This window comes from Rhamphochromis longiceps, linkage group LG9 (genome assembly GCF_057381845.1).
Source record: "Rhamphochromis longiceps isolate RC_006_pf linkage group LG9, R_longiceps_female_GT1.1, whole genome shotgun sequence".
Classification (NCBI taxonomy): Eukaryota; Metazoa; Chordata; class Actinopteri; order Cichliformes; family Cichlidae; genus Rhamphochromis; species Rhamphochromis longiceps.
Window position 1 is genome coordinate 512414 of NC_140565.1, and position 15255 is coordinate 527668.

General features: G+C 42.4%; 1 protein-coding gene across 1 annotated transcript in view; it reads right to left on the bottom strand.

Annotated features, from left to right (window-relative positions):
- itprid1 (ITPR interacting domain containing 1) overlaps positions 1 to 15255 on the bottom strand; it is a 35985-nt gene that overhangs the window by 15605 nt on the left and 5125 nt on the right. Inside the window, exons 5-10 of the mRNA XM_085417722.1 lie at positions 14997 to 15050; positions 13827 to 13875; positions 7158 to 7235; positions 6868 to 7070; positions 5999 to 6525; positions 5417 to 5477 (exon numbers count right to left, since the gene is read on the bottom strand). Of these exons, the coding sequence (XP_085273848.1) occupies positions 5417 to 5477; positions 5999 to 6525; positions 6868 to 7070; positions 7158 to 7235; positions 13827 to 13875; positions 14997 to 15050 (972 nt within the window). The remainder of the gene's footprint in view (positions 1 to 5416; positions 5478 to 5998; positions 6526 to 6867; positions 7071 to 7157; positions 7236 to 13826; positions 13876 to 14996; positions 15051 to 15255) is intronic.

A 15255-nucleotide genomic window follows, 5' to 3' on the forward strand; every position in this document is an offset into this window, starting at 1 on the left:
GACTGGGACATGTTCAGGGAAGCTCTATGAAATGGCGACTGCACCAACTTGAAGGAGAACACATCATCTGTGTGCTCAGCCCAATGCTGTTCACTCTACTGACTCACGACTGTGCAGCGATGCACAGTTCAAACCACATCATCAAGTTCACCAATGACATGACTGTGGTGGGTCTCATCAGCAAGAATGACGAGTCAGCATACAGAAAGGAGGTGCAACAGCTAACGGACTGGTGTAGAGTCAACAACCTGTCTCTGAATGTGGACAAAAGAGATAATTGTTGACTTTAGGAGAGCATGGAGAGATCACTGTCCACTGAACATCGATGGATCCTCTGTGGAGGTGGTCAAGAGCACCAAATTCCTTGGTGTCCACCTGGCGGAGAACCTCTCCTGGTCCCTCAATACCAGCTCCATGACTAAGAAGGCCCAACAGCATCTCTACTTCTTGCAGAAGCTGAGAAAAGCCCATCTCCCTCCATCCATTCTCACTATGTTCTACAGAGGGACTATCGAGAGCATCCTGAGCAGCAGCATCACTGTCTGGTATGGTAACTGCACCGTATCCGATCGCAATACCCTACAACAGACAGTGAGAACAGCTGAGAAGATCGTTGGAGCCTCTCTTCCCTCCATCACAGACACTTATGGCACCCACTGCATCTGCAAAGCCACCAGCATTGTGGAGGACCCCACATACCCCTCACATACACTCTTCATCTTGCTGCCTTCAGGCAAGAGGTACCGGACCATTCGGGCCCTCACTGCCAGACTGTGAAACAGTTTCTTTCCCCAAGCCGCCAGACTCCTGAACACTCAGTGACTGGACCGACACACACACACCTTCATACACCAAGTTACTTTTTGCACATTTCTATTGCACTATTGTGTCAGCACTGTCTTGTCTCTGTATTGTTCTGTTCTGTCTACTGTTGCACTGTCTTTGTTTTGTTTTTGTGCAATCTTTGCACATTGCACTTTATGTAGCACCATGGTCTTGGAGTAACGTCGTCTCTGTACTGTACCACTATGCATGGTTGGAATGACAATAAAGCCACTTGACTTAACTTAATGGGAGAACATACATGAGGTTTAAGCCTTGGACAAGTTTGAAACATTATGTCCTCCACAATAAAAGTGGCTGAAAATAAACACCGGTATCACTTCATCCAGTTCCTAATTTTATAAATTCTGCACTCCGCTTTGCAGTCTCCAATATCATTGAGCTGCAGCCAGATGCTGCTCATTTTACATTTTTCACTCAGTTCTCCACTTTTTTCTTGACATGCTTGCATTTAAATCCGGCTCCCCGTCTCTTTGTGCACCTGGCCTGTACCACTACACTTGCTGTCTTCGGAAGGTCTGCCTTGGCATATGAAATTATCTCGTGGGCCGGATATGATTGTATCACAGATAAAGCAGGTCAAGTCCAAGGAATTTTTTTTGGTTGTGCAAAGATCTTGTAGAAGTTCCTCTTAGTGCTGCTTAGTGCTTGTTTAATCTTTAGACCATTGAAAATGTAGTAAGTCTAATAGCTTTTCCAGGAAGAAAAAAGCATGAAAGTTAAGTTGGAAACTGAAACAACCCATGTAGCATTTTTTTTTTTTTTTTTTTTTTTTTGCCTGTCCCGTTTGGCTCTTTTGCCATCAGAATTGTTGTCTAAAGGCAAAGAAAGATGCCTAACGGATTTACTTTACCAAATTGACCATCCCAGCCTTGCCATAATGGTCCATTTGATTCACCTTTTATTGTTTATTTTATTTTCACTTGCTGTATACGGGACAGACTTGACTGGAGAAAGAAGGAGAGAAAGAAAGAGGGAAAGAGAAACAGCTGAGAAGAGGGACGGGGGAGAAGGGCAAAAAACAAAAACCAACAGAATGAGCAGAAAAAATAAATAAATAAATAAAAAAAACAAAAAAAGGAAAAAAAATGCATATATCGATCACCTGGATCACCTGTTGAGAAAGAAAAAAGAAAACAAGCAAAAAGGAACAAGAGTAATAGAATAAACAACATCACAATGATATATGGGAATATGACAGTAAATATTAAATATTAAACATTATTGTGCAGCACATAAGATCAACAGAACACAGTGTGCTTTGAGGTAGGAGCCAAAAAGGGTGTAGTTTGTGGGTGTGATCACCCGTGTGTACACCTGTGAGCATGGACGCGCTTGGTTTTTTAAAAGGTTCCTTCATGTAATGATCTGCTAGAGGGTGTGGGGGGGCCACAGCCCCGTCCTCCAGGGCATGAAGCAGGTATGGAGGAGATCAAAACTCCAGACATCCAGAGGCCCCCAGAACACAAGAGACCAAGGAAGACCAACAGAGGGGCAGCCGTGCCACTGTCCCAGAAAGAGCTGAGGAGAGTCCCAGATGAGGGTTTACCCAGCAGCCGCGGAGCAGAAGCCAGGGGGAGTTGCAGTGACGCGCCCGTGTGCTCCGCCGGCAGCCAGCTGTGCCTGAGTGACCGAGCCCCAGGCCGAGAGGCCGGGGGCACCCCACCTCCGAAGTGGCCTGAGCGAGCCCCAGGCTCCAGGCCCCGATAAGCGGCCGCCAAGGAGTGAGCCGGTGTGTACCTGGACGCCCATCCCCAGACACAAAGAACCACCAACGCACCGATGTCTGAGGGGGTCCGCCACTGGCAGGGGAAGTGGTGGTGGGGGGAGATAGGCCTCCAAACCTTGGAGGGCCTGAGATGTCCCCAGAGAGGTGGCGTCTGATACCCAACCTGACATATAGACACAGACATACAGGCACACACAGACACAAACATCCATTCCCACCCTCATGCTCTCATATGCACTTACTCCACACTCAACCAACGTGGAGACAGACATAAAGAGACGCTGTACACACGATCACACTCCCCAAGCGTACTCTACGAACCGGGTCTAGGTACCCTTGCCCCTGGAGGGGGGAACTGCACCCAGACCCAGGTGGTGTTACCCTTTTCCCTGCGGTGGGGAGAGGCAGACCGCCCCGACTCCGCAGCAGCAGGGAGGCCCCACACTCCAGACCGCAGTCGGACGGCCAACTCCTCCTCCTAGCCCCCCCGCTCCAGCAGGTCGCAGAGAACGGGCGTGAGAGAAGACTCCAAACCTCCCTCCACCCGCTCATTGTAGTGTTGATGCATGTGTGTTCTAAGGTGCATTTAAAACCCAGGAGGGCATGGAGCTACCTGCCAGAGAGCAGCAGGTAAGCGCATGGTCCCTCCTGCTAGCCCTCAATGTCTACGTGTATTTAAAATTGAGAGGTGGGCAACGACGTCAGGGGTGAGGTGTACACCCTGATGGTAACTTGGATTCCGTGTAGCGTGCCCACCCCCAAGATCCTATATGTATGTGTTATGAGAGTGTGAGTAATGTGAATGTCTAAGTTGTGGGATAAAATTGAGGCAGAGGCAGCCAGAAGGGGACAGAGGGGGGGTAGCCTCCTCTGCACCCTGGTGACATACCCCTACTCCAAGGCCCTGCATGTATGGGTGGTTGTGGTGGAGCGGGAAGAGGGAGGCAGCTGGAGATGGGGAGGGAAGGAAGGGAGGGGCAAGTGACCCCTCCCTGGGGCCAGCTCCCCCGCTGACCCCAGTTGGCACTCCCACACTCCGCGACCCGCCAGGGAAAGGGGGCCCAGGCCCATCCAGACCGGGGACCAGTGCAGCAGCGCCTCCCGGCCCCACAGAGCCCGGGACAGTCCACCCAACCCCACCACAGAGAAAACTGCACCCACCCCACCATCCATTCATCTTCCAGACTACATAAGACAATAAACGCCCAGGCTGAGATCTTCCTCCACCTCTCCTGTATCTCCCCCTCCTGCAGAGGCAGCTCCTGAGGAGAGGAAAGCTCCTGCAAGATGTGACAATCTCCCCCACCAGTTGAAGAGCCCCCCAGGTGGCTCGATGCACCGGCGGCACCCCGCGCCAGGGCTGGGCCCCCATGCACCCGCCCGCCCACAACCCCGGCAACACACCAACCAGGACCCAAGCCCCCGAGGACCGGCCAGGGCCCCAGCCCAGAGACGGAGCGCCCCCAGAACCTCACGCCCATCCCGGACCCACCCAGGGGCAGCCAGGCTACCAGGTCAGTAACCCACGTCCGTCAGCACAGACCCTCCCCTAGCCCCGCTGCACGCAGCCACGAGGAAACAGTCACCTGAGAGCCAACAGAGCCCCTAACCGGACATGACCGCTACCCCGGGTTGAGCCCCCCAAGGAAGATGCCTCCGGGGAACCCCCCGACGCCCTAAGCCTGTCCCTACCCCTACACCAATCACAACAGTGAAGGCGGGACCAAACTATGACCCCCCCCACCCCCACTAGGTGATGGAGCTGATCAAAGGAGCCCAGAGCAATTGATCTGATGTGGTGGCAGAGGCTGTATCAAGACTAATGTAATCTAATAGATAATTTCTATATTGGTTAGAATTAAGATTATTTTTATTTTTCCAGTTCATGAGGACTGTTTTCTTGGCTATGCATAGGGCAGTGAAAACCATATGGGCGATATTCTTTTCTGAAGTGACATTATCTAAGCTGCCCAACAAACACACTAAGGGGGAAGTTGGAATGTTACATTTCAGACACTTTGATAAGTCTTCACATATCTCACGCCAAAACTTCTGAACTGGTGGACAGAACCAAAGAGCGTGGATATAATTGTCTGGTGAATTGGTTTGGCAGTGTGAGCAGTTGTTGGTAGACGTAAAGCCCATCTTGAACATCCGATGACCTGTATAGTGCACTCTAACCCATGTAGCATTTACCATATAGGTCTATAAATGGACAACATCTCAAGCTCTTCAGTGTAGGTTCAAGTATAAGTCAAGTGTATTTGAAGTATAGTATGGTCAAGTGTATGCTTTTTAAGCAAAAGCTTAATTAGATGTACCTAAAACACAACTGTGTAAATATTAAACATGCTCTGGTCTCTGCACTTGAGGGTGCAAGAGAGCAATGCAATAAAATTCCCTCAATCACATATTAATGCTGCAATTACAACATGATGTAATACTTGGTTTGACAGCAATGATCCAAATATGAAAATGACCAAAGCCTGTAACGACTTTGCATCTCTGGATCATGGTAGACTCTTCCATGATGGTAAAACTGCATGCAAATAATGTAATTGTGCTCTGTTTATGTCCATGAATTACATACCTACAAAGAATCCCAGATGTTTCATGTATGAGGAAGTTTTTATCCTTTTATAATTGGGACTGAATAAAAAATAGTGAGTGAATAAAAAACAGCAAAGAATGAGAAGGTATGCAGAGATTTAACAGATCATGTAGCACCTGAATGAAGCATCCACTTTGTCCTCTTTCCATGTTACTTCTATGAAGAGAAAACTTTGCTGATATTTCTTTAATTGCTACAGTCTTGTTACTTTGTAATTGTACAGTTTTACTAACCAAAGTTTTCTGCTCCTCCCACGTAGCTCACTGCAACACTGCTTTCATCAAAGCTCTGTATCTAGAATGAGATATGAAATATAATGTGTATGATTAGTAAAACTCACAGGAAGTCAACACAGAAGGAAAAATATTAGATATACAGGGTGGGCCATTTATACGGATACACCGTAATAACATGGGAATGGTTGGTGATGTTAAAGTCCTGTTTGTGGCACATTAGTAGATGCGAGGGGGCAAACTCCTCAAGGTGGGTGGTGACCATGGTGACCATTTAGAAGTCGGCCATCTTGGATACAATAGGAAGAGGGCCATGTGACACATCAAACTTATTGGTAATGTCACAAGAAAAACAATGGTGTGAAAAACCTAATTAAATTGCACAACACTTTTTTAAGCAATTATTTAAAAAAAATACCAGATGTAGCATAAATGATACAAATGAAATATATGGAAATTAATATGTAATTAATTTTGTAAACAAAATTGTTCACTAAACTCTCTATTTTAAAAAAAACTGTCCATTGTTTTCATATTTCAGGTTTTAAGGGCTTCTCTGTTCTATAACAGACTTCAACTTGCCTCCTCCATTTCAAACGATTCCCTGATCTGTCCTTGGCTCTTCTTCCTCTGTAAGAAAGATTTAGCTGCCAAGGGGTGACCTTCTCTCAGGGGTGCATTGTTTCCTGAGGGGTGCAGCGCTCCCTCCTGGGATAGTAAATAAACCAAGGGATGTTGGGATTGAAGGTCTGGATCATTTCCTTGTTCCTCTGCCAAAGTACTCAGAGACGCAGTCTCTAGAGAGCCTGGTTTAACTCTTTTTAAGCAGACGTTTTTGTCTCTAGGGCTGGATGTGGGTTGCTGTGACTCAGATGCAGGAACACAGTTGGCAGCAGGTATAGTCAGGCCATGGGTTTTATTCCTGTGTATTTGGCCAAGTGACTTTTTTGATGCTCGTCTGAACAGCATGCTCATGCGCCTTCTCCTCTCCTGGGCCTCAGGAGGCAGGTCTTTTCCTTGTGTTGCTTTCAGTGGAGAGGAGGAAGATCCTATAAAGCTGGAGAATGCTGTAGTGACCTGCTGTAGAACCTCAAGTTGTCTAAACCGATCTGAGATAGGAAGAAAAAAAGTCTTGTTTTCAGAAATATGGACTTGATTATACAACGTACAGCATCACGAAAACAATGTCTCTCCATTGTTTGTGTATTTGTAGCACAGATTTAGTATTCCTTGTGTGTGCTGAAGTCTGATGCCTTCAAAATACTTTTGAAAACAGGCTTTTGTTTGTTTTTTCACTTCTATCAACAATCTGAGTTTGATGGGGGCTTGACTGTGAACCAGATCTCATCAGCCTCCATTAGTGTGGACCTCACTGATGATAGTATGAAAGCAAATATTTGTCACCAGATGTCAATATTTTATATAAGAAACAAGGAATCAGTTGGACTCACTGCTGACGTCTGGGTTCTCCAGGTCCAGACGGTTTTTCTGAGCCTCTAGAAACACTTGGAGATTTATTCCTCTTGCATGAGACTGATAATTAATGAATCGTGCCGGAATGCGTCCAGAGAGGTCAGGCTCATCACAGCCAAAGCCCAGGTCCAAGAGAATCTCTTCTGGGTCGTCGTTCCATAGGTTAAGTACATCCATCACACTGCAAGTATGAGAAGGTATAATTGCTCAGAACCAATTCAAATAGTTCCAGTTGTATAGTTCTGTTGTGTGTCGGTCAGTGTTTAACCTGAGTGGTCCAGAGTGACCTGAAGTTGCTGAGCTAAAGCTGTTCCACCTACTAAGGGCTGGACCTGAGCTGCTCCACCTGTATGATACAATCAAAGCACGAGGTTTTATTTGATTTAATGCATTTATATATAAATCGAGGATACTTAACAGTATTTTAAAATATTAGATTTGAACTTATAAACTAGTTTCATGATTTCAATTTGCCATGAAACGGCTGTGTGCAGGCAGGAGAGTCCCAAACACAAACTGACTGAGGCAGAAACGCAGCTTTATTTGCGGACACAAGGAAGTACGAAACTAAACTAGACTGGGTAGCTCTAAGAAATAATGCCTACGAGGAAACACTGGGACCACACAGCATGAGGGAGGGCACGACACAGGACTGAGGCAAGCGCTGACCTAAATACACAGAGGGATAACAAGGAGGTGAGAACACACGAGGAACACAGCTGACATGAAAAACATAACGAGACAGGGGAGGCTGGACTGAACAGAATGACATGAAAACACAGCACCTTCAAAATAAAACAGGAAACATGATGTGGGAGTGGAGGAGAGCACGAGAGAGAGCACGGACATGACGCGCTGCAGAAACATGGAAAACATGACAGAGTAAAACACAAAGGGAAACACGACACAAGAACTCACACCACAATAAAAACAGACACACACACGTCGCTGTGTCCTCAGTTCAAAAGCCACCGTTTGTGTCGAATCTTTACTTTGAACATGTGAGAATAGTATAACAAGAACAACACGAGAGGAAAAAGTGACAAACAATCAAAGCAGAACAAAAGGAAAACAAACAATAATAATAAATAACTTACATGCAGGAAGAAGCCTATGCTTATTTAATCCCACCCCCCTTGCCACTATAACTCATAGTCTGCACTTTACTTCCTGTTTATGCTCAGTCCATCACAAATTCTTCATTAATATTCTTTCTTTCTTTATTATTTTTATAACCCCATTAACACATTAAAAAATGTACAAATTTACACATACATATGTATATACTTATATAAACGCACCCACACACACATATACACATTGCTGTTGTGAAAATGGTGATCAAAGCCCCGCCTCCTCCTCGTGCTTTGCAAAAACCACATTCAGGTCCTGCTGGGACGTCTGTCTCCACACAGAGCTGCAATCACTTTTTAGATACAGATACAGGGATGTTCCCTTTTAGAAAACAGAGCATTGTCAACAAGCAGGTTGTTTATTGCTTTATACATAATGTGTGCAGTGAGAAAATGAACCCGATCTGTGAATTTTAGTATTTTTGATTTTAATAGGGGATTTGTATGATCTCTGTGACCAGTTTTATGGATTATCCTTATGGCCCTTTTTTGCAATATGAAGGTTGATGATAGCGAACATTTATAAGCTTTGCCCCAAACCTCTGCACAGTAATGCAGAGATGGTGAAAGCAATGAACAATAGAGACTCTGGAGTGACTTGTGGTCCAGAATGTCTCTTACTTTACTTAATATTGAAACGTTATGTAAATTATTTATATGAGACTTCCATCTTATTTTATCATCTATTATCACACCAAGAAACTTGTATTTCAGAACTCTTTCAGTCTCCACACCATGAATCAGCAGTTTTACATATTTAGTGACAGTTTGTTTATGTCAAACCTCTTTTTAATTTTGCACATTTCTGAGTCGATCATATCCAGCAGGTCCTTTGGATTCCCTCCCAGAACAAAAAATACTTACAAATAATGCTAATTTTAATATATCAGATACCTTACAAATATAATTTATAATAAATTATTATAGATAATGAACATTTTTTGACCCAGTACAGAGCCTTGTGGAACACCGCATGTGATGTCCAAGCATGATGAAGAATAGTCACCCAGCTTCAAAAATTGTTTCCTGTCACCCAGTGCAGTACAATCCCCCTGATCCCGTACTATTTACCGTTTATTGATTAAGACATGACTGATTGTGTCAATCCAGCTGCATACTGTTTCTGATCTATAGCATTTGTAATCTCCTCGATTGACTCAGTTAATGCCAGTGATATTAATCTTTCAATCTGAATCCGTACCAACTGTCAGAGTAATTTATATTTACAGTAACTAAGAATCATCACTGATGATTAGTGGATTAGTGGATCTGCGAAAGCCTATTAACACACTATGATGAACATGGATTTTAGAACAGCATATATTAAATAGACAGACACACCACTTAACCTTTGAATTCAGGTGTTTTCTCCCCCATTGCCATGGGTCTATGAAACCAACCACCAAGCAGTGTGCCTTTAAAACATTTGTGACAGAATGACTTATTGGAGTTTGTTAAACGATACCAAGTGTATACAATTTGTAAGAAATGAGTATAAAAACTACTGTGAACAAAATGATAATCAAGAGGTGTCCCCAAGTGTTACATGGGATGCATCCAAAGCGGTAATGAGAGGAAAATTGATCATGTGGTCCTCGTACAAAAAGAAAGAGAAACAAAGGCAAATTAATGAGTTACTACTTACATTAAAGAATTTAGAGACTAAACACGCCACTGTTGAAGACTCTCAAACATTGGAAGAGATAAATTTAACAAAACGTAAATTAAATGATATATATGACAAACAAGAAGAATTAAAGGCCAGATTTGTTAAGCAAAAGTATTATGATTACGGCCCTAGAGCAAAGAAACTATTAGCCTGGAGAATTAAAAAACAACAAGAAGAAAGAGGAATTTACAGTATAAAAGATGATGAGACACAAAAAATGTGTTACACTGCTAAAGAAATACAAAACTCATTTGAAAACTATTATAAAAACTTATATTCAGAGACACAAAAGGCTGACCCTCTAAACATTCAGAAATTTTTGCACTCTCTGGATTTACCTAATATTGGACGGGAACAAAACAAAAGACTAATGCAACAAATTACTAAACAAGAACTGGATAAAGCCATTGCGAAAACAAAAACAAATAAGATGCCGGGTATGGACGGATTTACATCAGAATATTATAAAACCTTTAGAGAGTTATTATCATCACTATTATTAAAATGTTTTAACTATGTGTTGGAGGGGGGGGAGTCACCAGCATCCTGGAGACAGGCAATCATTTCAGTAACTCCAAAGGTGGGCAAGGACAAAAGGGAATGCAGCTCATATCGACCAATTTCAATTCTGAATATGGATTATAGATTATTCACCTCAATAATAGCAGAAAGGCTTAAAAATATTATACCAGAAATTATTGACGAAGATCAGACAGGATTTCTCAAAAACAGACAGATACAAGACAGTATAAGACGTGCCTTACATTTAATGGATTATATGAATAAATCCCAAACGGAATCAATTGCACTAAGCCTTGATGCAGAAAAGGCGTTTGACTCCGTCCAGTGGGATTATTTATTTTTGGTTATGGAACGGTTTGGTTTCGGAGACCCTTTTATTCAGCTGATTAAAAATTTATATTATTCACCTTCAGCAAGAATAAAAATAAATGGGAGCTTAACTGGAGTAGTGGCCTTGCAGAGGGGATGCAGGCAGGGATGTCCGCTTAGCCCACCCCTGTTTGCTCTATTTATTGAACCACTGGCGCAAGCTATTAGAGAGGATGAACAAATTAAAGGGATATGGATACGGAATATAAAATGGGATTATATGCAGATGATGTTTTGCTGACCCTCACAGACCCAGAAGGAAGCTTACCTAAGTTATGGTTAAAGATGGAAACGTTTGGAGAACTTTCTGGATATAAAATAAATATACAAAAAACACAGGTGATCACATACAATTACGTACCCACAACAAAGATCAAAAGTATGTCTAAATTTAATTGGAATAATAAAATAATTAAATATTTAGGTATTAAGATTCCCAAAACACTGACAGAAATCTATGAAATAAACTACTCACCAATTACAAGGGAATTGAAAGAAAATATTCAAAGGTGGAACCTACTGCCACTTGATCTGTATAATAGGATTGACCTGATTAAAATGAATATACTTCCACCATTGCTTTTCCTTTTTCAATCTATATCGGTACACATACCAGCTAAACAATTTGCGTTATGGAACAGAATGATTTCGGGATTTATATGGAAGGGCCGCAAACCAAGAGTTAGATATATAACCTTGCAACTACCTAAGGAAAGAGGTGGACTCTCCCTCCCAAACTTAGAAAGTTATTTTAAAGCAGCACAATTAAGATATTTAATTTATTGGTGTGATCCAACGTATGAAGCAAAATGGAAATATTTAGAGGTGACACAATTAAAATTACCACTACAGACAATATTAGGAGATAAAAAATTATATTTGGAACAGAAAAATAATTTAAATGAATGGACTAAAACTCCTTTAAAGATATGGTTTGATGAGTGTGAAAGTCTTAAACTAGGAACTGGTCTCAAACAACTCAGATGGGTCTCACATGATAAGGAATTTATCCCTGCACAAATAGATAGACGTTATACAATTTGGTTAACAAGGGTAAAAAAAAATCTATGGCTTCCAAAACTATGGCAATGAATTTGCTCAGCTCGTAACATAAGAAAACTCTAGAAATAAATGAAAAAATAATATCGAACGAGTGCGCTGATATGTCTCGATCAGCTAGCAACCGGAATCCTCTGATTTTTAGCATAAACGGGGGAGGAGATAGCTCAGTAGGTAGAGCGTTCACACCACGATCAATGGCTACCCTGAGATACCCCTGAGCAAGGCACCGTCCCCACACACTGCTCCCCGGGGGCTGGATTGGTGGCTGCCTCACTGAGTGAATGGGTTAAATGCACAGTGTCATTTCCCTACAGGGGATTAATCAAGTATACAAAAAATTACAATAAAATAGAAGTACAGCAGAGCACTGTATGTGAGATAAGATACTGTAACTTATTGCTGTTTAAAAGAGAGTATAAAGTTTAATAAGTCATTTTATTATGAAACCTTTTTCTGTTGAAGAGCTTTTATTTGCATATGCTGTCAGTTATACTTTGTAGAAAGGAAATCAGAATCTGCAAAACTTGATTGGACAGGTTCAAATCTGAATTAGCGACGATGGTGCAGCTCTAGTTTAAAAAGATTTCATAGATGAAGTCATTCAGTTACATATTCATTAGTAACCAGGTGGTTTGAAGTTGAGAGCCAGAGACAATGACACCTGTCATGTGTGGATTATTGCATTATATTTAATGGCCTAGCTTCTTTCTTACCGATGTTAAATGAAGTGACCTGTAGCTCATCAGAGTGACCAGCTTTTTATCTCGTATCTCCTTCTATATATGTGCGCATGCAACCCAAACCAGAAATCCCATTATATTCTTTAAAGGCTCAAACGCTATGATAGATACCTACATTTAGTGTTATTTTATTTATTATGCTTATTTGTAAACATTCAAGTTACATTAGAGTACAGTGTTTGGGTATTTCAACCATATTAGATCTGATATTTTAAGCTGCCAAAAGCACACAATCTTTCCAGACCTGCTAATCAAGACTAAAAAAAGAGAAAGAAAAGAGAAAAGACACGTTTAATTGTGCACTCACATCTTCTGCTGGTCTTTGGTGATCACTGCCCGATTGAGCCTGTTGTCTTTGACCCCTTTGCTCTTGGCTGATTCATATTTATTGTACAGCTGTCAAGCATCCTAATAGCTTTTCCATGATCCTTTTACTTTCTATGCAAACTATGTGCTTTGCAGAGGGGGAGCGTGAGCTCATTTGCCTAGTAAATATTACTTGTAGTTGTGCAACTATATTTGTAGTTTTAGGCGCTGGTATCACTGTAACATGTTTTATTAATTCTAATGAAGCACAGTTTTGAAGTGGCACTCACTCACCACTTAGCTCTGCTTAATATAAGGATGTGTAATATCTTATAGTCTGCTTCAACTGAAAGTTATGTAATATGTGTTTGTAGCAGCCTCTCCCTGGCGCTGAGTTAAACCCTGAAAGTCTTTGCTTCTTTCTTTTTTTTTAATTTAATAGTTTTATAGTTTTTAGCAGGTTATAGATCCATCCATCCATTCTCCTTGTCAGGGCTGAGGGGGGCTGGAGCCTGTCCCAGCTAGCATTGGGCGAGAGGCGGGGTACACCCTGCACAGGCTGGCCTAACACAGCGAGACAGACAACCATGCACACCTATGGGCAATTTAGATTCAACACTGCATGTCTTTGGACTGTGGAAGACCCACACATGGGGAGAACATGCAAACTCCACACAGAAACAGCCGGACTCAGAGCCTTCTTGCTGTGAGGCAGCAGAGCTAATTACCATGCCACCATGTCGGTTATAGTCAGATTTGGAAACTCCTCTGAACTATAATAAACATCTTACTGTTGCTATTGTGCACCCTAACATATTGTTCATTGAGAAATTCAATGTTGGCACATACCTCGATTAATTCCCACCTTAAATTTCACCATATTAAATTTGATCCAACCTCTAAAAGCATCATCAATAGTTAGTCCTTGATTTAAAACGATCAGCACTTTCATATTCAAACCACCTTCACTGATAACAACAAACTCATCCGTCTATGCTGGTTGATTATGAGCTATTCTTCTGTAAATACATTTAAGTGGAGCTCTGTGCTGTGTCACAACAGACTCCCTCTGTACTGCTGTCTGTGTGGTTCTGTATGACTGACAGAAACATGGTGAAGAAGAGCGATCTCCTTACCGCAGAAACTCCTGGACCGTCTTCACTCCTTGTTTGGCGTATAAAGACGCTGCGGGGAAGAAAGGTCGTGTTAGCCAAACAGCAAAGCAAATGGAGCATGTGGAGCTATAATGACAGAAACACAGACAGAAACATCAGGAAGGCAGAAACAACACATTTGCTGCTCGTTGAAAGTCGGTACAACCTGTAAAGGTCTGCTGTCAAAGTCCCTGAGCTATATTAGGAAAGTGTTTCTCTGTCCCTCACCCTCCCACCCTTTTTTCTTCTGGAGGATGTTTAAGCTTTGGCACTTGCCCCTGCCTCCCTCTCCCAGACTGGGAGTCCAGAAACAGTCATTTCCATGTGTGTGCTTTGTTGTAATGCTCAGGCCAAAGGTGGTCTGTAGCTCTGTGATCATTATGTCCTCAGCTTCGTTGCTTTGAAGCCTCAGTAAACCCGTTCATGGTGATTTTATGAGCTTAGTTGTTTGTTTAATGTTATACTGAATAAACCATGTTGATGATGATAATTATACGAGTAAGCCAACTTCCTGACCTTTGATTGACAGGTCATCAGCAAATGAGCCACAGACCAAGACAGCAGTGCAAACACACATAGTAAAAAGAAAGTACAGGACATGGGTTTAAAAATCAGTGTGTAATAGAAAACCATGTGTGCAGTCTTACCTCACATGGGCAACAACACGCTACATATTCCACCGTGTCATTGTTTATCTAACACACATGAAGCCAAAAAGCAGTGTGTGAAAAAAGTCAATACATGATGATGATGATGTCATTCCTATAGCTTCTCTCAGGTTTCCTCATTTTAAGACTTGGCAGCAAATAAATGACCCTTTTTATATCCTGGTACATCAAATGTCAGATTGGTTTGTGATGACTGTAGTTCATGTTTGTGACTAAACTTGAAAACGGTGAAATCTGTACTCGAAGAAGTCTGTCCTGATTTCTATGAGCTAAACACTGAGATAGTTGTGGTGAAGTGTCAACACAGCAACTCTGTCCTCAGTATAAATACACAAGATATTCTGGCAACTTTCTGCTGGTGTTGAAAGATATACACTGAAAGATTAAGCAGTGACTTATTTTCCTAAACTGCGAGCTCTGTTTGCTTGTAAGGAATCCCTGCTGATGATGTTGCCTTACAAGTCCAGGAAATGACACTATTTACCTTCTACACCCAGCGCCAAGTCATCGTCACTGCTGGGGTTCCTCTGCAGAGGCCCTAAAGGGAAGATACAGCATTGTGAGAACCAGAAAATACTACGGCAGTGTGCATCAACAGTGTCAGGGCCTGTGCAAGATTTACAGACAATCCCAGGAGAAAGTGCTATACAAGCATCCACTTTGGCTTCCTCCCACAGTCCAAAGACATGGAAGGTTAACTGGTGATTTTAATTGGCCATTAATGGGAGGTAGATTAGGTGTTT